This window comes from Natator depressus, chromosome 13 (assembly GCF_965152275.1).
Source record: "Natator depressus isolate rNatDep1 chromosome 13, rNatDep2.hap1, whole genome shotgun sequence".
NCBI lineage: Eukaryota > Metazoa > Chordata > Testudines > Cheloniidae > Natator > Natator depressus.
Genome location: NC_134246.1, coordinates 32,990,457 through 33,013,572, shown reverse-complemented (window position 1 = coordinate 33,013,572; position 23,116 = coordinate 32,990,457). Strand labels below are relative to the sequence as shown.

The window sequence follows — 23,116 nt, the reverse complement described above, 5'->3', positions numbered from 1 at the left end:
GTGGTGCATAAGGTATTTGACCTTAAGGATGCGGCTGTTTCTATAAGTCTTATCACAGATCTGCTGTGACAGATCCCCAGCATGAAGGAACCCTGATCAATTTCATTTGAAACACGTTAATTTAATTGAATCTTGCATAAGATAATAAAAATAATTTATTAATAATAAAACCTCTTCATTATGTGCTCGTTAAAACCATCCCCATTAGCAAAGCACCTACTAAAAAGAAATCTTCCAATTACCCATTTAGCACTTGTGACCCTGTGGAGGTCTACAGGAGGACACATAGGTCATTATAACTTCACATGCCTTAATGCGTACTCCAAGAAGCGTTCAGCCCAGCCAAGAGCTGGGCACTGACCAGAGATTTAACAAACCTCTCAAGGAGTTATAGACCAGTGGCAGAAACAAAGTTACTCCTTGTTTTAATGGGCCCCGTCCAGGGCCATTAGAAAGGAAACACTGTTGGGAAATGCAGGTCTCAGAGGCAGTCCCATTGGGGCTGATTAGAAAAGGAAGTCAAAGGCATTGATTAATGTTAGACAAAGGAAGGGACAGGTCTGTTCCAGTGTTCAAGTAGCCCCTGCTGGTTCATGCGAAAGGGGTCAGGCCAGTCATTCCCGGCCCCTGTGAACGGCGACCCCTTCCTTCGTAAATTCCAGACGACCCCAGGGAGTTAATGAATGCAAGTGGGAGGGATGGCTCAAGGAAACTGCCATGTAAACACACCTCAGAATCCCACTAGGTTAGCCAAGGCAGTACGGACCAGGCAATTCCAAGTTTCCAGGCCTCAGGGACAGAGCTCAGCTAACGTACCTGGGTCATGACAGGCTTTGCTGTCCTGCCCACAAACCCCAGCTCTGCCAGTGCCCTTCAGTCTGAACCCACAGCCCCCTCCACCATTCCATCTCTAGGTTCATACGCACACAGTTCTGATGATGCACCTCAGACCCAGCCTGCAGCCCCCCTGCTATCCCTGCCCCGGGCTGCCCCACAACACACCACTCTGCCGATGGGCTTTAATCCTGCTCTGCAGCCCCCTGCAATCCCAGCCCCGGGCTCCCCCACAACACAGAGAGCTCTGCTGGTGCCCCTCAGTCCTAACTCCCAGCCTCTGCTATACCAGCCCTGTCTTAGAGTTCTGCTAATGCACTTCAATCTTTCTGACTTACAATACTCCTACTATTCCTGTCTTAACTCTGCTCCCCAGGTCTGCCAATACATCACAGCAATGAGCAATAACCCCGTCTATCATTGCTGTCCTACTCCAAACACACAGCACTGACAATTCCCCTTGAGCCTGACCCTCTGCTGTTAGTTCAGCCTACCACACCAATCACGCTTTCAGTGCACTGATGTTGTGACCTGCAGCGCCCCGTTGTCTGGACAGTGCACTGCAGTGCTGGCCTAACAGAGCCTGGGGTGGGGCCAGCATCCTCCGGGCTCTGGTATTTCTGATGCATTCTGACCTGTGGCACCCCCTGCCGGGCCAGGCCTAGGACACAGCTGAGCCTGTCTTAATGCACCACAAAGCAGCTGGCAGTCCTCAGCCTCTCCACACACATTCACACTGAGCAGGGCTCATTTACTCCAGTGAGGGGCAGCAGACAGACACACGCACATAGCAACACATATCACAAAACTGCTTAATATCCTGCTCTTTCTGTTCTGAGCCTTCACAGTGTTAATCTGAAGCAGTGGTTCTCAACCTATTTATCATTGTGGGCCACATATGCGGCCCTCAATGTGTTACCTGGGCTGCAGGTTGAGAACCACAGCGCACCCCCCTTGCCCCCTTCAAAGACCACTATTCCCAGTGCCTCCCACCCGCAGAGCCCGGGGAGGGGACCAGCGGCAGCCCTGACCTGCTGAACCACATCGTGCAGGGCCGGGCAGCAGGGCAGCCGGGCAGCAGCCCTGCATCCCACCACCTTAGGGCCAGCCAACAGCCCTGGATCCTGCAGGGCTGGCTAGCAAGCCGGGCAGCCCGCACCCAACCACACCAGGCAGTCCAGAACCTGCCGCGCCAGGCAGCCAGGATCATAGATCATAGAATATCAGGGTTGGAAGGGACCTCAGGAGGTCATCTAGTCCAACCCCCTGCTCAAAGCAGGACCAATCCCCATTTTTTGCCCCAGATCCCTAAATGGACCCCTCAAGGATTGAACTCACAACCCTGCGTTTAGCAGGCCAATGCTCAAACCACTGAGCTATCCCTCCCCCCTGGAATCCGGACCCTGCCATGTGGCCTGGTGACCTTTAGCACACAGCTGTCCCACAGCTGTGAGCTAATTGGGCCGCATGTGGCCCTTGGGCCACACATTGAGAACTGCTGATCTAAAGTGACCCCTTAGATGTAATCGGACTGATGCCACATTCACACTGTTTACACGTCACCCCCAGGGACTTCCTTTGGGACCTCAGGCAAATCACTTAGGCAAAAGATTTCAAATTCAAGTGCCTAAAGGCAGACAGCAAAAATCCATATTACTCAAAGTGGCTTAATTTGCAAGGTTATTGGGCAGCCACTTTTCACAGAGACCCCACTGGGATTCAGGGCTGCCCAGCAACCTAAAGATATCAACACTAAACGGAAACACGAGGGCTAAGATTTTCAAACTGCCTAAGGGATTTGAATGCCCGGTTTCTATTCATTTCAATGGGAATTGGACCTCCAAATCCTTGAGTTGTCTTGAAAAAGCAGCAGCCTAGTGCAGTCATTGGAGGCATCATGGGCCAAAAAAAGGGGTTTGGGGTCCCAAAAGCTACCAGTCTGAGCTCTGCCAGTGACCTCCTGCATGAACATGAATAAGTCTAAATTTAAAAAAGTGTCTAAGGGTCAGCTTTTCAAAGGTATTTAGGTACAAAGTGGTATTCCAAAAAAATGCTTAAGCAGATTATAACCCTGGGGCCAGATTTTTAAAGGTGTGTAGGAGTCTGAAAACTCAGAAAGGCACCTAGGGTCAGATTTTTAAAGGTATTTAGGTGACTTTAGAAAACCCCACTGAGTGCCTAAATACCATCAAAAATCTGGCCCCTAGTTAGATATTCAAAAACATGTAGGGGCCTAACTCTCATTGAAATCTATGGGAGTTGGGTGCCTCTGTGCTTCTAAAAATCCCACTAGGCCCTTCCTTGCTTCTTGTGTCACCTAAATGCCATAAAAAATCTGGCCCTAGGTGTCCAAATCCCACTGAAACCTGATAGGATTTAAGTACCTGTCAAGGTTCCTTCCCCACTCTGAACTCTAGGGTACAGATGTGGGGACCTGCATGAAAGACCCCCTAAGCTTATTCTTACCAGCTTAGGTTAAAAACGTCCTCAAGGTACAAACTTTGCCTTGGCCTTGAACCCTATGCTGCCACCACCAAGCATGTTAAACAAAGAACAGGGAAAGAGCCCACTTGGAGACGTCTTCCCCACAAAATATCCCCCCAGGCCCTACACCCTCTTTCCTGGGAAAGGCTTGGGTAAAAGTGGGAAGACCCAAGGGATGACCCAACAGGAAACCCCAGCAGGAACCATCCCTTTACCAGTGATTGTCTATTGAGAGGGCCATTGGACCCCTGGATATCTTTGAGGATGTATGACTACAGTTATAATTATTGCGCAGGTTTTTATGGGATTTCTATATTGTAACTTTACTCATTGCTTTAATAAAACTTGTAGTGCAGATAAGACCTTGTGATTGTGTCTGTGGTAATTATCATTGGATTGCATGTGTTCCTAGAGCCTCCAAATTTGAGACAAACACCAGAGGCAATTTCACTCTGTTGAGCTTGAAACAGTATCAGCTGGAGCCCAACCCATGGTAGTGTAATACAGCATCACTAAATTCACTTTAAATAAAATATAATGCTACATATTTTACAATGATATTATTGCCCAGTATGGTTTTAGTTTCCAAAACATACCTTACAAGACATATTTTGTACCAAAATAATGTCAGTAGTATGTAGGGTGTGAATACAGGGGTGTGTGGGATCACACTATCCCCATCTAATCTATCTATCTATCCTAGTTGCTTACATGTCCCTCACCACCATAATACTTAATGGTTGGAAGATAAATCTCAGCCGATGTTGAGTTTTGCCTAACTTCACCCAAGCTTCCACTGATTTCAAAGGGACATCTCTAAGGGTATGTCTACACTGCAATTAGACACCTGTGGCTGGACCATGCCAGCTGACTCAGCCTCCCAGGGCTCAGGTTGTGGGGCTGTTTCATTGTAATATAGATATCTAATCTTGGGCTGGAGTCCAGGCTCTAGGACCCAGTGAGGTGGAAGAGTCCCAGAACTCAGGCTGGAATGTCTACACTACAATGAAACAGCCCCGCAGCCCTAGCCCTGTGAGCCCGAGTCAACTGGCATAGGCCAGCCATGGGTGTCTAATTTCAATGTAGACATGCTGTAGGAGTACAGTCCTACACAGTGTGAATAGTGTACCGGGTATCTAGAGTACTGTCTGCAGGAGGCTATTGCATTTGGGGTAGACGTCTGTCACTGTACTCTGTGTAAGGGTGTGGATAGTGATGTTTTCAGGGAGCGGACCTGCGTTGAGGTGTGGCGTTGGCTGCTTCAGATACAACATGGTCCCCAGGCAGAGAATTGGTGGTGACCTCCGAGGCTGGGTAAGCAAACGAGACGTTGAACGTGCTGGGCAAGATCAATGTAAATATATGACTTGGCTCAAATGGAGCTTACATGTTGAATGGTTCCAGTTCCCATAGATACTTGGTTTTCCCTCACTTGTAGAGAGCTAGGTTGCATTGGTAGCTGTCTGAAACACCCGTGCTCTGTTGCAGAATGTCAAAGAAATCTGCTGAGCGGCTTCAGTTATAAGGACACAGAAAGGGTTAATGAACAGAGCTGGTCGAGAGAGTCCCATCAGCACAGTGTTTTGATGGAAAATTGGGGGTATGAATGAATGAATGAATGAATGAATGAATGAATATGTGCCTGGAATGCACCTGATTTCTTTGAAATGGTTTTGGCTTTTTGTCAGGAAATTTGAGAACTAAAACATTTCCCATTTTCCACAGACCAAAACATTTTATCCCAGCTAGCTCTAGCATTAGCTCATTAAACACAGATAAAATATTTCAGGATTCGACATTTTTTAGTCCACAACTCATTCATCATTTAAACAGCTAGAAGAAATAAATGAATGGAAAAGGGCTTGTTTGTACATTAAAACTCAGTCAGGAGGGGCCTTCCTATACAACTTTCTATCTTCTAACGTATGCTGAAGGCATGGTTTGGGGATCACGCAGGGTGATGGGTGTCCGAAGGCCTGGAGTGAGGGATCAGTGTATGTGCCCAGAGGCAGATATGTAGGTGTCTAGGGAACATTTAGAGTGGAAAATTAGGGGCAGAGAGAGTTTGGGAACCGGCAGGGTTGGATGGCAGCCAAGCTGGGGTCATGTAGATCACAGTGGCACCTAAGTCTGGAATTTAGGACCTAAAACTGGGGTTTGGGCATCTAAGTCCCTGTGTGTATCTGGGCCTTAGGCTCTTGACACATACACCACATGCAGGGCATGGCAAAAAGGGAGATGTCCCTGGAGGCTGCAGTGGGCATTGCAAAGGCCTTGGCGTGTGCACTGGTTTAACAAGCAACTTGGGATTTAACTCCCCGGGAGGATAATTTTAAACTGACCATTAGCAGCAGCCACATGGGAAATACCAGTAGCAGCACGAGTCTGCGTGAAGCGGCTCTCCCTTTTAAACCGTTTAAGAGTCCAGAGCAGGAGGCATTAGGGTTCTGTGTTATAGACACAACCATGTGTATCAAGCCGGAAAGAAAGAGAAGCCCAGGCCAGTAGCACAATGTAGGTGTCGTTTCAGAGAGAATGAGAGTGAGTGAGACACAAAGGAGAGCAGAGTGATGGTGGGATCCAGAGTCTGATCTCCGCACCTAGTCACCATCAATGGAGAGGTTGTCACTTCATGCTGAGGATTAAAGGTAAATCTGATCATTTCTGGGTCAAATCCTGAGGATCTTAGGGGGGGAAAACGGCTATATTAGGAAGCTGAGAAGCCTGAACCGTCTCTTGGGTACAGAGTTGGTTTGTGCATTTACTGTTCTGTATCATTCCCCATTCTCCCCACAATATGTCTCATCACTGCTCTGAATATTGCTGAACTGGGACCCTCCAGAGAGTGCCTGTGAGAACTGCAACACAGAATCGGCCTGCAGTTCCTTGCCAACAGCACACACATGAGCTGAGTTACTGTGTGCAGCTGGGGTTGGAATGTGTCCCAGGGTTTTCTGGAGGGTCACTGGGGGGATAAAGCATCTGTGGAGTCTGCTCAGGGCATTCCCTTTGTGCATGGGGCAGAGTCATCTTCTCGTCTGTGCTGTTGGTCAGTGCCACTGCCTAGCCTCAGGTGCTAGCATGATGCCATCACATTCACGTCCCTCTCTGGGGTAGCTCACGTGTGTGACCCTCACCACCATCACAGCATGTTTCGGGGTCACAGTGGACAGCAACTCAACCTGAGTTCCCAGCGTGATGCTGTGACACAAGGAGCTCATGTTTCAGAGTAACAGCCACATGGCCCCACAGTATGCCAACATTTTTATGGCTGACTTAGAACAACGCTTCCTCAGCTCTCGCCCCCTAACGCCCCTACTCTACTTGCGCTATATTGATGACACCTTCATCATCTGGACCCATGGAAAAGAAGCCCGAGGAATTCCACCATGATTTCAACAATTTCCATCCCACCATCAACCTCAGCCTTGTCCAGTCCACACAAGAGATCCACTTCCTGGACACTACAGTGCTAATAAACGATGGTCACACAAACACCACCCTATACCCGAAACCTACTGACCGCTATTCCTACCTACATGCCTCCAGCTTTCACCCTGACCACACCACATGATCCATTGTCTACAGCCAAGCTCTGTGATACAACCGCATTTGCTCCAACCCCTCAGACAGAGACAAACACCTACAAGATCTCTATCAAACATTCTTACAACTACAGTACCCACCTGCGGAAGTGAAGAAACAGATTGATAGAGCCAGAAAAGTTCCCAGAAGTCACCTACTACAGGACAGGCCTAACAAAGAAAATAACAGAACGCCACTAGCCGTCACTTTCAGTCCCCAACTAAAACCCCTCCAACGCATTATTAAGGATCTACAACCTATCCTGAAGGATGACCCAACACTCTCACAAATCTTGGGAGACAGGCCAGTCCTTGCCTACAGACAGCCCCCCAACCTGAAGCAAATACTCACCAGCAACCACATACCACACAACAGAACCACTAACCCAGGAACCTATCCTTGCAACAAAGCCCGTTGCCAACTGTGCCCACATATCTATTCAGGGGACACCATCACAGGGTCTAATAACATCAGCCACACTATCAGAGGCTCGTTCACCTGCACATCCACCAATGTGATATATGCCATCATGTGCCAGCAATGCCCCTCTGCCACGTACATTGGTCAAACTGGACAGTCTCTACGTAAAAGAATAAGTGGACACAAATCAGATGTCAAGAATTATAACATTCATAAACCAGTCGGAGAACACTTCAATCTCTCTGGTCACGCGATTACAGACATGAAAGTTGCGATATTACAACAAAAAAACTTCAAAACCAGACTCCAGCGAGAGACTGTTGAATTGGAATTCATTTGCAAATTGGTTACAATTAACATAGGCTTGAATAGAGACTGGGAGTGGCTAAGTCATTATGCAAGGTAACCTATTTCCCCTTGTTTTTTCCTAATCCCCCCCCCCCCCCAGAGGTTCTTGTTAAACCCTGGATTTGTGCTGGAAATGGCCCACCTTGATTATCATACACATTGTAAGGAGAGTGATCACTTTAGGTAAGCTATTACCAGCAGGAGAGTGGGGGGTGGGGGGAGAGAAAACCTTTTGTAGTGGTAAACACCCATTTTTTCATGCTTTGTGTGTATATAAAAAGATCTTCTATGCTTTCCACAGTATGCATCCGATGAAGTGAGCTGTAGCTCACGAAAGCTTATGCTCAAATAAATTGGTTAGTCTCTAAGGTGCCATAAGTACTCCTTTTCTTTAAGGAGCTCATGCAATCCTATAATGTATAAACAGGGGAATGGTGAGCAGGTGTACGGAGGTGATTTTACCTCTCTATTAGGTATTGGTGAGACCCAACTGCATCCAGTCATGGTGGATGTCTACATTTTAAAAATATATATATATTGAAAGAAAGGAGCAGGTGTAAAAAAGAGGCACAAAAATCTGTGAGGGCTGGAGAAAATGCTTTACAGTGAGAGCTAAGGAGCTCAACCTGTTTAGCTTTTTAGAACAAAGATTCTGAAGTAATTTGATTACAGTGGATAAGTGCCTTTGTGGGCAGAAAACCCTGGATACTAATGGGTGCTTTAATCTAGTGAAGAAGCCACAAGAACCAATGGCTGGATGCTGAAGTCAGACAAATTCATTTTAGAAATAAGGCACAATTTGTTTAAGAATGAGGGAAATTAAACTTTGGAACCAAGTGCCAAGGGAAGTGATGGAGTCTCCATCTCTTGATGTCTTCAAAATCAAGACCAGCTGCCTTTTTGGAAGATTTGCTCTCATGGTCCTGAGGCGGCTGCCCCTTCTTGGACCCTTCTTCAGTCCCTCAGGCACACCCCTTCCAAATGGCTGGCCTATGCTTCCCCTTTTCTTGGCTGGGATCCTGCAATCCAACTACTTTCCAAGTCACCACATTACCACCCGTTTGGTGACAGCGGTGTTACCCCAGCAGGTCTAAGTGGACATTTGTTCTGCTCTAGATTTCCCTCCCAAAGCCTGTAACAGACTGAGTTTGCAGGGCACAGAAACAGCTTCTTCAAAATAATGTGGGATTTATATGCCCAACTGAACACAGCATTTAGGAAAATGGGTTAAAACAACAAAGAGTCCTAATAGCTTTTGTCTTACCTAAGCTTAACTTCTCTCTTCCTAGTTCAGGTTCTTCCATATCTCACTTCTGAGTCTGAGGGATAGCTTGCCTCCCTGCAGACCCTCTCTCTGTGTCTCCGGGTGAATCCTTTACCTGGCCAGATATTTTGATCTCTCCCTTCTTAGCCTTGGTAAAACAACTGTGTAACTTTGCTGGTTGTTGTGTATGACTGTTTGCTTGGATACGTCTTACCTAGGTTGCTGATTTTCCTTTCATGTCTGTTTCCTCTAACAACCCTATTTGATCTCACCCCATGGCAAGTCATTCATCATAAATTAACACAGAGAGTGATGCACAGTAGCCATGCAAAATAATGCAGCTACTTCCCAGTTTGTCACTTATGCTTTGCACAACCAGAAGTTATTGGTCTCAGTGCAGGGGTAACTGGAGAAGTGATATGGCTTGCGTCATAAATATAAAGGGAAGGGGTTAAGAAGCTCTGATAAAGTACTATAAAATCCTCTTACCTGTAAAGGGTTAAGAAGCTCAAGTAACCTGGCTCACACCTGACCCAATTGACCAATCAGGGGACAAGATACTTTCAAATCTGGGGGTTGGGGTGCGGGGAAGGCTTTGTCTTTCTGTGTGATGCTTCTGCCTGGAGCAGATCAAGAAAGCAAGCAATCCAACTCCTATAGAGTTAGTAAGTAATCTAGCTAGAAAATGTGTTAGATTTTCTTTTGTTTTGGCTTGTGAAATTCACTGTGCTGGAGGGAATGTGTATTCCTGTTTTTGTGTCTTTTTGTAACTTAAGGTATTGCCTAGATGGATTCTCTATGGTTTGAATCTGACTGCCTGTGAAGTTATCTTCCATTCTAATCTTACAGAGTTGTTCTTTAATCTTTTCTTTGTGCTTCTAATAAAGTTCTGTTTTTTTAAGAATCTGACTGGGTTTTTAGTGTCCCAGGGTTGGTCTGTGCTCATCTTGTTTATTCTCAAGCCACCCCAGGAAAGGGGGTGTACGGCTTGGGGGCATATTAGAGGGGAGATAGGGATCCAAGTGGCCCTCCCTAAATGTTTGTTTGAATCACTTGGTGGTGGCAGCGTTTACGTAATCCAAAGTACAAGGGAGAATTTGTGCCTTGGGGAGTTTTTAACCTAAGCTGGTAAAAATAAGCATAAGGGGTCTTTCATGCAGGTCCCCACATCTGTACCCTAGAGTTCAGAGTGGGGAGGGAACCCTGACAGCTTGCGATATACAAGAGGCCACAATGGCTCCTTCTAGCTATTTTTCTGAAAGCTCTACTGTAGTATAAAGAAGAATTAATGCAGGGAAGTTCTGTGTTATACAGGAGGTCAGACATGATGGCCTTCAAATCTAATGGTCTGTTTTGGCTTTTAAATCTATGAACAAAGTTGGGGGCTGAAGAATGAGAAATTAATGGCTTAGCTGCTCTTTGGGACTGGTGAGTGGGGAATCTCTATTTGAAAATCTTGTGTAAAATCTGGGATTTAAGGAGTTTTTTTATCTTAATGAGAGCATATAACCATACTCTCCATTTGCACTTTGAACTTTCCTTGAATCAAACAGCTGGAAATCCAATGAGTTTAACTGTACAGTAAATTGTTTCAATGCTCAGTACTTTTTTAACTATCACTAGGTAAATCTCATGGAGAATAGGAAAAGGGGCACCCTGCATGAAGAAAGCTCATGAAGAAAGAAGTGAAAAATCAAACATACATAATGGAATTCATCCTCCTGGGATTTGGGGATCAACCTGAACTGCAATATTGTCTCTTCCTGCTGTTTTTAGTGGTCTACATTGTGACTGTGGCTGGGAACATCCTCATTGTTGTGCTAGTTGTGTCTGATCAGCACCTTCACACCCCCATGTACTTCTTCCTGGAGAACTTGTCCTGCTTGGAGACCTGCTACACCTCGACCATCCTGCCCAGGATGCTGGCCGGTTTCCTGACTGGGGACAGGACTATTTCATTCTGTGGGTGTATTGTGCAATTTTATTTCTTTGGTTTCCTGGAAGCTACAGAATGTTGTCTCCTAGCAGCAATGTCTTATGATCGGTATTTAGCAATACATAAACCACTTCACTATGCAGCCCCTATGAATGGCAGAATCTGCTTCCAGCTAGCAGCTGGATCATGGATGAATGGATTTCTGACAACAACCATAATAATGTGTTTAATGTCACAGTTATATTTCTGTGGCCCCAATGAAATTGACCATTTCCTTTGTGATTTCACCCCAGTGATTAAACTCTCCTGCAGTGACACCAGCATGATTAAACTAGCGACCGTGATATTCTCTTCCATAGACACCCTGCCCCCATTTCTATTAACCTTGGCATCCTATGTTTGCATCATCTCCACTATCCTGAAAATCCTTTCCACAACCAGCAGGCAAAAGGCCTTTTCCACCTGTTCCTCTCACCTCATGATGGTGACAATTTTCTATGGGACTGTAATCATTGTCTACATGTTACCAGACACTGACATACTCAGAGATCTCAAGAAAGTGTTCTCTGTCTTCTACATGGTCCTGACTCCCCTGGCCAATCCCCTCATCTACAGCCTGAGGAACAAAGAGGTCAAGGAAGCACTGAGAAAAGTCATCAGTAAATATATGGTGCTCCCGTAAAATGAGAAGGAGTGACTGGTATGGGAATAATTCAATGTGGCTTAACTAGCAAGGGAGTTGGCATCTAGGTTGTCCCGAGTTCATGCCAATGGGAGCTTCCTTGGGGAACTTGAGGACACAGTAAATTATGGGATGGTGACATTCCTAGTTGATATTTGCTACAGCCCTAACCAGAATCATAACTCTCATATGCTCTGAACATAAGAACAGCCATATTGGGTCAGATCAGTGGTCCATCTAGCCCTGTGTCCTGTCTTCCAACAGTGGCCAATGCCAGGTGCTTCAAAGGGAATGAACAGAGCAGGGAAATTATTGAGTGATCCATCCCCTTTTGTCCAGACCCAGAATCTGGCAGTCAGAAGTTTAGGGATAACCGGAGCATGGAATTGCATCCCTGGTCACTGAGACTAATTGATGGACCTATCCTCCATGAACTTATCTCATTCTTTTTTAAACCCAGGTACAGTTTGGGGCAGGTTAAAAAAAGAATGAGAGAGGTTTCTGGAGAATAAGTCCATCAATGGCTATCAATAACTCTGCATTCTACATAGGGTAATTCAAGATTTTAGTTATGTGTTTTATCAGCTTTTCTGCTCTGTTTGATTGGGGAAATATCCACATTTTACATGGCACAAGTCTTGGATTCCTGGGTGTGGGTGTGGCTTGTTATCATATTTTGTCTCTGCTTGGTGTCCTGGATTCCCAAATGCTGCATAATTTTACATGTGGGAAGACTGTACTGGTCTTCCTAAATATATGTTCTATTGCAATAATTAAAAAGTGTAAAAGATCCTAAACAGATTACTGGCTATCAAAATAAATAAATAAGTGATGTGATTATTTTGTTTGTTTGTTTTGTTAGAACATCTCTTTATAACAACAACAACAAAAGCAATGTCAAGTAAAAATACGAAAAACACCTATCGAGAAAATGCTTTTCAATCCTATATTTGTTGTTCTCTGGAAAATGGGCACTGAAATCTGGGCACACATTTCTGAGACAGGGGATTGTCTATATGCTGTTTGTGACCACCTTTACTCCATGACTGGTGCATATAATGTACACAAACAAATCACAATGAGAATAAACCCAGACTCCACATTACTGATTTTTCCTCCAGCTAAACTGGAAGGACCCAATCTCTGCTACCACTCAGAAGAGGAGAGATAATAAAATGGTTATTTTATTCTACTTTTCTTTCTTTTATTTTAACATCCTGGAGGGGGTTTTCAGGTCCCATGTGGAATGGATCCATGCTATCATAGAATCATAGAATATCAGGGTTGGAAGGGACCTCTGGAGGTCATCTAGTCCAACCCCCTGCTCAAAGCAGGAACAATCCCCAATCAAATCATCCCAGCCAGGGCTTTGTCAAGCCTGACCTTAAAAACTTCTAAGGAAGGAGATTCTACCACCTCCCTAGGTAACGCATTCCAGTGTTTCACCACCCTCCTAGTGAAAAAGTTTTTCCTAATATCCAACCTAAACCTCCCCCACTGCAACTTGAGACCATTACTCCTTGTCCTGTCCTCTTCTACCACTGAGAATAGTCTAGAACCATCCTCTCTGGAACTACCTCTCAGGTAGTTGAAAGCAGCTATCAAATCCCCCCTCATTCTTCTCTTCTGCAGACTAAACAATCCCAGTTCCCTCAGCCTCTCCTCATAAGTCATGTGTTCCAGACCCCTAATCATTTTTGTTGCCCTTCGCTGGACTCTCTCCAATTTATCCACATCCTTCTTGTAGTGTGGGGCCCAAAACTGGACACAGTACTCCAGATGAGGCCTCACCAATGTCGAATAGAGGGGAACGATCACGTCCCTCGATCTGCTCGCTATGCCCCTACTTATACATCCCAAAATGCCATTGGCCTTCTTGGCAAGAAGGGCACACTGCTGACTCATATCCAGCTTCTCATCCACTGTCACCCCTAGGTCCTTTTCCGCAGAACTCCTGCTGAGCCATTCGGTCCCTAGTCTGTAGCTGTGCATTGGGTTCTTCTGTCCTAAGTGCAGGACCCTGCACTTATCCTTATTGAACCTCATCAGATTTCCTCATCAGATATCAATCTCATCCTCTCTTGGATTTGCATCTCATTTCTGGCCTAACACCTAACTGTTGGTTCTGGCACTTCTCTTCGTGATGACATTTAACACTGTCTACAACATTATGGCCACATTCACCATTCTACTGCTCCATGACTCAGTCTCCAAGTAGTGTCACTTCTCCTTTGTTGGTCCTGCCACTGCTTGCTTGTATGCCTAGAGTTCCTGATGAAACACCTGTACTGGAAACTGTGGACATATGTTAATTTTGGCTTTACTCTGTAATAAATAATTAAGAAAGGGGTTTTCAAAGAAGAGGCAGTCTGGAACCCAAATCCCATTGGATGTCAGTGGAGCAAGGCATCCAACTCTGCTGGGACCCTGAATATCCCAGCCCATGTCTTTAATATTTATGGGTAGAAAGGATGGACTAGTGACTAGGCCACCGGGTCTCTCAGCTGCCTCCTTGAAGAATCCCCCTTATATTCACTGCCACTGAAGTTGTTCTTTGGCTCGAGGGGTAGAGGACTCTGTCATTAGGAAATGAGGTCTATCTAGTCGACAGGAATTGCCCAGGGATTCAGGAAATGGGAGATCAGTTCCTGACTCCGATACAGACTCTATGTGTGGCTTTGTGTAAGTTACCTAGGGGAAAATGAAAGTGCATGCATTCTATTTTCAAAAGAGGCTTCGGGCTCGATTCACAATGGGGTTTAGGTGCCTAAATCTCAGAATCAGTCCCCACTGGGATTCACAAAGCCCCTCTCGGCTACCACTGAATACTGTAGGTGCCTAAATTTGTTTAGCATCCAAGGTTTTGCAGTAAAAAAGCTCTTAAACATCTAGTTTTCTGCCTCTGGGTATGTACACTGCTGCTACACATTAGGCATCTGGACGCCTATACCCCAGAACAATACATTGGGTGGGCTAAAATGAAGACACCTGAAATCAATAGTCACTTTTGAAAATTGTGGCCTGCATGCTTCTTTTGAAATCAGTGACAAAGGCTAATTGAACAGGAGATGCTGGGCTATTTTATTAAAGGGGTAGTTTGCATGGTGTTGAAGTCTCCCAACACAATGAAGTCTTCTGAACTTCCTCTCTGTGTCAGGCAGGATCTCTCAACTACTCAGGGAATCCTTTGGTACCGGGGGGTTTATGGATTAGAAGGGTACCCAGGAAAGTCCATCTGAGGATAACCACTGGGAGGGGAAGAGTGGAAGTCTTGGAGAAGACCACTGGGGGCTTGTTATACCAGTCTGTTTTCCTGGGAGGTGCTCAGATAATACCATGATGGGCACCAAGATAAATGGATGGATGGATAGATAGATAGAGAGACAATGAAGTCAGTATATGATGAAATGTTGCCTGTAAGCCAACAGAAAGGGGTTCTCCCATCAAAAGCAAAATATTCCCGTTGGGACACTAATTCAATTTAATTAATGGCCACTGTTTTCTCCTAACAGAGAGTGATTCTCTGTAATTATTCCTGCTGTGTATAAACTAGAGCACATACATTAATAAAAGCAGGGTATAGTGTGAATGAGAGGACCCAGGGAAGATCAGTATTGCTGCTGACAGATTCTTCATATATGAAGAAAGATGAAGTCAATAGCCACGTCTGTTTGTTTTATTTATTCAAAATCATTTATTTAAAAAATAAGTGGGTTGGGGGCTATCAAAATGGGGAGTGTTAGCTCTGGCCTCTGAACAGCTGGGATGGTTTATTATGTAAAAGACTCAATCAGCTCAATCGTACAATGTTTCATTCAACACAAAGTCCCTTTAGCATTTGCCTTTACCTAAATCCTGGAATGTTCATAACCCTCTTGCTCACCCAACCATCTCAGTCACTTTGTAGAGATCTGGGACCAAATTCAGCACCAACATAAGTGGATGCCATGGTCATTGACATGAGTGGAAAATTCAGAAAGTATCTATCTAATCACATACCCATCCCTTGCTTGATCTAATATTTTAAAAGACAATGGCATTTTTGTGAATACACATTTTCCCATTCTGAACATTTTTTTCCTGAATTTATATTGCTAGAGCTAGTTTACCAGGCACGGGATGGACAATACTGTGGGAATGAAACAGCCTCTGGTAAATGAGGCTGTTTGTAGAGTCCCTGTGTCATTTGCTCTAGAAGTTGGAAGGCGTGTAGTAGATAGCTGGAATAGGTGCACAAGTATACTCAAAAATATAAGTGTACGCATGATCAGAGCCCTAGTTTAGATGAGGAGAGTTGAGCTTTCATACCAATTGAACTTTGCTGACCACTGCTTGAGTTAATATTGTGGGGCTTTTTTCAAATATATATATCTAGTGGGACACCATTGCCAACAATGCAAAGGAAAATCGAAGTGCCACCACATAATTCATCCTGCTTGGGTTTGGAAACCTCCATGAACTGCAACTCCTACCCTTTGTGACATTTTTATTTATCTATTTGATTGCTGTCTCTGGGAACATGCTTGTTGTCATCATCGTATTGGCTGATCGCAGCCTTCACACCCCCATGTACCTTTTCCTGGGCAACTTACCCATCTTGGAGATCTGCTACATCTCAACTATTGTCCCTAAGATGCTGAGAACCTTCCTTACAGAGCATGAAGTGATTTCACTCCTAGGCTGTATCACACAGTTGTATGTGTTTGGTTCCCTGGGTATTTCTGAGAGTTTGTTCTTATCAGTCATGTCCTTTGACCGGTATTTAGCCATCTACCATCCACTAAATTATTCAGCAATAATGAACTTCAGGGCTTGCCTTCTGCTAGCAGCTGGTTCTTGGGCTGCTGACTTTGCAATTCCTGTGATAAGCATAGTTATGCTATTCAGGTTGCCTTTCTTTATTTCCAATGAGATAGACCATTTCTTCTTCGATTTAATGCCTCTGCTAACACTGATGTGCACTGGTGCTTATAAGACTGAGGCTGTAACTTTCACCTTTGCTGCCTGTGTGGTTGTGGTTCTATGTTTACTAACCCTGGTTTCCTACTATAGGATCATATTGACTATCTGTAGGATCCCTTCCACCACAGGGAAGAAAAACAGCCTTCTCCACCTGCTCCTCACACCTCCTTATCATTAGCATTTTCTATGGGGCCCTCATTATTATCTATGGTTTCCCAATAGGAAATCAGTTGCCTGGTCTAAACAGAGTCTTCGCCATGCTCTACACTTTCCTGACTCCCACAGTCAACCCCCTCATATACAGTCTAAGAAACAAGGAGGTCAAGGATGCCCTGAGAAGGATAGCGATGAAGGCAATCGCTTTCAGAAGTTAAATGGTTATCCCTTATATCAGATGTTTGGCATGAATTGCATTTTTTTTTCATTTCTGTCAATGTAGATAGTTGCTAAGTTAAAAATTCTGGGCTGTACATGGGGTGAGTGTGAACAGGAGCTCTCTACATTTAGTGCTGATGGTTTGTCACCCTCCTAGGTTGTTTTGTAAATGTCAGGCAGAGTCACATGTTATTGGATGGCTATAAAAATAGTTTAAAATAAAGGCAATTTTGATGAAATAATGTTAACCATTACTTCTAGTATCTCTTGCATTTTACTTCTAGAGGAATTCTGCACCACTGAACAATGCAGAATTTGCACAGAATTAAAGTTCTGAGCAGACTTTCATGTTTCCCACATAGAATTGGGGCTGCATTTGGGGCTGCTTGTGTCTGCAGAGCCCAGTTCTCCAGCTCGCAGTGAGTGGAGCGCCCGGCCTGGTAGGGATGGAGGCTCTGCACACTCTGGCACCCAGCTTGATCCTCATCCACCCAGGGACCGGAGAGGGCCCAGGACACCCAGCTCTGGCAAAGGTTGAAGAAGGGCTGGGCCACACTGCGTCCCCTGATGGGACAGTAAAGAAGGTAGGGAGAGTAAAGACTCTGGAGGGAGGGGGTGCATGTGGCTGGGCCGAGGGTGCCCTGTGGCTGGGCCCTGGGAAGAGGGGTGCAAGTATCTGGGGTGGGAGGTGACCTTCAGCTGGACTCTGGAGGGAGGGGATGTGGATATCTGGGCTCTGGGAAGCCTCATGTAGCCCCCTCCAGCAGCCCGCAACTGGAACTGGTTGTTATAGGGGGTTTCTTTTGCTCTCTGCTCCTCGGGGAATCTTTGCTTTGTTGTTTTCTTTTTTGTTGACATACTTGTTGAGAGGTATTTTGAAATAAATTAGCAAAACAATTGAAACTGGACTGATTATATTGTGTTATTCTGACAAATAAAGTATGCAGAAGTTTTAATTTTTTGGTGCAGAATTCCCACAGGAGTAACATTTGTCAGCTCCTCTGGAAGGTTTGACCCAAAAGCCATAATTATTTGGGTGCTGTCATTTCTGGGTGGTCAGCTTGAGACACTTTAAAGAAGCATGATTCTCAGAAAATGCTTAGGACTCAACCTATGCAAATCTGAGCCCATTTACATTCAATTATTTTTGGCTGGCATTTTCCAAAAGTCCTGAAGGAGTTAGGCACCCAAATTCCATTGAAATTCAGTGGGATTTGGTCTTTCACGTCTGGATTTTAAAGGAATTTAGGTATTGTGATAAAGCTCTGTCCTTGTCTCAGTGGGTCCCGTGATTCCTGGCGGATTTCGCTAGCCTCAGAGGCTCAAGTGACTCTCCATGTAGCCCTTCTCTCTCTAGAGAAAAGGGTCACAGCCTACTGAGCCATTTTCATCATAAGCCAACGAGGGAGGTGAGGAGAAGCCACCCTCCCTTGCACAGTCTCTGTTGTCTCCCAGTCTCAGTGATTAATCGAGGAGGGGAGGGGGGAGACCAGGCCCGCCCTCTACTCTGGGCTCCAGCCCAGGGACCCTAATAGTAGCAGCTATGGTAGCTGACTTTTTGGAAATAGGACACATACAATTCCCTGGGCCACTTCTCCACAGCAGCCCCCACTCAGTATCTCCTTCACTGTTACCTCAGGGCCGCCTTCCTTGCGCCTGATATGGTTTGTACTGCTTAGTTCCTCCAACCACACAGCTTCCTCCTACAGCTCCTGACACATACATCCAACTGACTAACTGGAAGGCTTTTAACTAGTTTCAGCCAGCCCCTAATTGGCTTCAGGTGTCCCAATCACCCTAGCTATCTTCCCTGCCTTCTGGAAAGATCTTACTTGGCCCCAGGTGTCTTAATTGACCTGGAGCAGCAGCCATTTACTTATCCTGGTAACAGGGATTTGTTTAGCCTGGGGCTAATATATCTGTCTCCCACTACTTTTCTATAGCCATCTGGCCTTGTCCCGTCACAGTATCTAGCGGGATTTTCAAAAGTATCTAAACACTTAAAAATCATCTTTTGCAATGAGAGTTAGTATGGAGGTGTATTGGAATATGCCACTAGCTGCCTAAATACCTTTTAAAAATTGTCCATTAGGCCCTTTGGACATCTCAGCCTTAAAAGTGTAGCTTGAAACAGCCGTTAGAGAAAAATAAACACCATGTGGGAGGCACAAAGAACAATGCAACATCCAAAGGCACTTAATGTGTCTTTGTAACTTTGGAAAATCTCACCCTATTTTGATTAAATGAATACCATCCATTTCTTCTGTCATCTGTCCTTCTTGAGGAATGCCTTTGTTTTATGTCACCTGTACTAACACTGAGCTAATTGTTGGTATTAAATAAATAATAAGAAGATTTCACCATTATCATCATGGCCATGAACATTTTTTCTATAGAGCCATGAAATTGGCCTCCCCTGCCCCCATGCTGTAGTGGAGCCAGATGGCATCAGAACAGCATACCGGTAATATTGCCACATGGAGAACGCCATGTTGTTCTCAAAATGGCATCCTCTGCACGACATGACCTCACATGCACCATACGCGAGAGGTCTTACTGCATGGAGGACGCCCTTTGAAGAGCTGCACATCTCTCTCCCTCCTGACTGGGGTATTTCCAGGCTGCATAGTCCCCTGCCTGCACTATGTTACTCCCAGCAAGCCAGACTGCCTTACCAGGTTGGCGTGTGGGCTTGGCTTTCTATTCCAAGGCTATGAACTACTGTAATTGAGAGCAGTTATAAGTCACCATGCGGCAAGCACAGTTAAAACATTGCAGAGAAAACCTCTTCAAAACAAGAAAAGAACCTATGAGCATCCTAATAAGGTTAGCAGAAATCACCCCAAATCCCACCTTGAGCTCTGGTCCATGTGAATCCTTCCAACCCATCCCTAAAGATTGGGGCCCGCACAGGACAGAAGGTCCTGTCCATTCGCTGGATCAGAAATAAGGCCCCGTGTCAGTTTAAACTCAGGCTAGTTCTCCAGAAGTCCTTCCATTGTCTGTGGGCCACAGGAGAATCCAGTCTGAGCCAGTATATGGGGATACCTCTCTGGAGGTGTTACAGACTGAGTGAATTTGTATAAACACCCCCACCCACATTTTCTTAGTTCCTGGAGGGCTGTAGTCACCTTTCTCCATGGAATTACACACAATCCCTGGTCTACAGCGATACATAAACTTATCTCAGTAAGATCTTCCAATGATATGGTAGCTACTTGCCAGATATGTCACAGCAAATGTTTATATAGCACCATGCCTGTTGGGGTTCTCACCATGACTGGGAGTCGTACGCACTACAACAGCAATAAAATAATAGTAATAATATATTTCAGTGCCTCACAGTGTAAATTGCAAGACTGAGGCCCAGATGTTTGAAGTTATGTGTAAGGGGACTTGTTAGGGGGCTTATTCCTTCACCCACTTACTTCCCTGGTCCTTCTCGCATGAACAGAGAGCAACAATACCCGAAGTCCAAAGGTGCAAACAATTCGATGTTTATTGGGGTGAACTTCCAGCAAGCATGATTCCAGTTTCCTTCCTTAGTGTCCCCCTTCCCAGCTCTGACACCACAGAGCCTTACATCTGTGTCCCTGTTCCCATTCCTGCCCTTAGCCAAACATGATTCCAATTTCCTTACCCCTATTCCCTGTTCCCAATTCCCCCTTTAGCAAAACATGATTCCAATTTCCTTATCCCCATTCCCTGTTCCCATTTCCCCCTTTAGCAAAACATGATTCCAATTTCCTTACCCCCCTTCCCTATTCTCATCTCCCTCACCCACCCCCTCACTTCCTGATTGACTGCAGACTATATAGTAAAACTTGAGTTCTGCTTAGCTATACCTTAACCAATCATTTTCCTGAAATTTAACTAACCAATCCTAACATATTGTAATATGATTATGTAACCAGTTATATCCCACCACCTTAATTAGTTTACACCCAGCAAAATTAATTATACAGCAGACAGAAACAATCACAGAACCAAACAGAGATTATACAGACAAACAACAGCAAAGTGGGAACTATAATGACAAAAAATACAAAAGTGAGGATTTCACATCCCAGCTATTGATAAGTGAGTTCTTGCCAGAAAGGACGCTATCAAACTAAGTTTCCTTTTACATCTTCTAGGCATTTCCCTTTCTCTGGAGGTGATAGGCACTATCAGGAGAGGATTGTATTCCTAACAGCCCAATAGCACCTTCTTTCAATGTGACTGGTTTGGAATGTGAGGATATGACTGGTCGCTTCCCAGCATATGGCTGCCTCTGCTGCTTAGCCAAAGGCCTTAGCCTAAGCACAGGGCCTCAGACTGTCACAGTAAGAGAAGGACCTTACACCGGCAGACAGTGATTTTGATTCTTTCTTTTATACCTCTAGAACTAGCCAAGTGATAAGAATACACCTAAATTCTTAGAGTACAGGCCTTTACCAACAGGCCTGAATATATATATTCTAACAGGACTGCTGGTCCCTTACTAAAACTCAGTGGGGGTGTTTTGGCTGGCTAGCTCCCACTACTAAAAGAAAGGGGAAGGGTCGATGGGAAATCAGGACCCTGAGACTGACAGTCCCCAGGAACAATGGGAAGAGGTCGATGCTTCAGTTCAGCCTGATTGACAGGGCGGGCAGGCTAATGAGGGGTCCCCGTCCTCCATGGGAGCTGGAATTGCCTGGGTCAGACAGAGTGGGGCTGAGGTAAGGAGAAAGCAGGGGCCTGAGCTGAGCTGGGGAGCAGAGCTGTGCCAGATCCAGAGAGACCCAGAGATGGATCCCAGGAAGCAGGTCGGTGCTAGGAGCAGAGTCACAGAAGCAGCCCACAGAGCAGACCTGTCCTGGGAGCAGAAGGGCAGCAACCAGAGCCAGGGGGGCCAGAGAATCAGCCCAGGGAGCTGGAGGCAGAGCGGTGGAGCTGGAGCTGGGGCTGAAGCAGTCCGGAGCCAGGTGCGGTGAGTAGCTGCGGAGAGCAAGGGGGACCCTGGGCAGTGGGCTGAACGCAGGGAGATGCCCCCAGCTGAGAGGCCTTGCAGGACAGACGTGGAGGGGGATCATAACCCCGACAGGATGGGAGCGATGCTGGGAAGTCAGGTCCTGCCACTCAGATCTTGAAGGCGTGTGGCCACTGCCAGAGCAAGTATCCGACCCTCAGCATCTCTGCAGCACAGCCAGGGCCTGAGAAGAAGGCCTGAGACTTACAAGGGACAGATTGAAGTGCCCTGACATTCCAGAGACGCTGGTTGTGACATCCCCATGCCACAGAGCAGGGTGACATGTTTTCCTTTCACCTTTCCTATTTTTTCCTTATTTTTTTTAATTTGGTTGCTGTTTAATAAACTATATGTAATGATCAGTGGGTCAGGAAAGCATCCAGTGCAGAGAGGGCACCCCGGAGTGGGGACACCCTAGCCCCTGCCCTAAGTGACCATGACAAGGTTGGGGGTTGAGCCCCTCAGGAATCCTGGGCCCAGCTTTGTTGGGGTTACGAGGATTCTGCCACATAGGAAAGTGGAAGGGGAGTCCTCTAGGTCAGCAGGCCTCTGGGTAAAGGAAGTGGGAGTGAGGCCTCAGATCCTTTCGCTAGCCCATTTCACCGGGGTAGTGTATGAGCCAGGAAAGTTCCCCACAATAGCAAGACCATTATTCCACTTACATATGCAGGAGTAGCTATGCTCAGCATTGGAATGCCTAACTTATTTTACAGCTTAACTCACATTTTCAGAAAGGATTTTGGCACCTAGGAGCCAAAATCCCACTGACTGTTGATGGGGCCTTGACTCTGAAGTGCCTAAATCCCTTTTCAAAATGAAACTTAGGCTCCTAAATCACTTAGATGTTGCAGAACTGAGTGAAACAACACCTAAATATCATCAAAAATCTTCACCTAAGTTTGGTATTTTTTATTTTATTGTAATTATTTTATTTTATTATTATTTATTTTGTTAGTAAAATATCTAAAGGTATATTCATATTTTCATGTGCACCATCCAAATCCTTTGAAAGGCTGCCATTGACTTCCATGGGATTTGGATGAATCCCTATCTTCATAGGAAAGTTTTGTGCCTGGGCTGATAAAGTCCCATAAAAATTCAGCCAAGCCATTTGCAGACCACAGAGAAATATACTGTCCCTCTTCTGTAGGGAGGTGTAACTTTAGATCTTCATTGCCATGTTGTTTTCCATCAACCATGTCTCCTTAACTTTGACCTCACAAACTCTCTGTG

At 45.5% G+C, this 23,116-nt stretch overlaps 1 protein-coding gene and 1 pseudogene across 1 annotated transcript in view; both read left to right on the top strand.

Moving 5' to 3' along the window:
• LOC141997702 (olfactory receptor 5AP2-like) overlaps window positions 1–11,553 on the top strand; it is a 46,195-nt gene extending 34,642 nt beyond the window's left edge. Inside the window, exon 2 of the mRNA XM_074970139.1 lies at window positions 10,559–11,553. Coding sequence (XP_074826240.1) covers window positions 10,609–11,553 — 945 coding nt within the window. The 5' untranslated portion in view covers window positions 10,559–10,608. The remainder of the gene's footprint in view (window positions 1–10,558) is intronic.
• A 4,119-nt stretch (window positions 11,554–15,672) lies between these two features.
• On the top strand, window positions 15,673–16,889 carry LOC141997701 (olfactory receptor 10A2-like; annotated as a pseudogene).
• The last annotated feature ends 6,227 nt before the right edge of the window (window positions 16,890–23,116 follow it).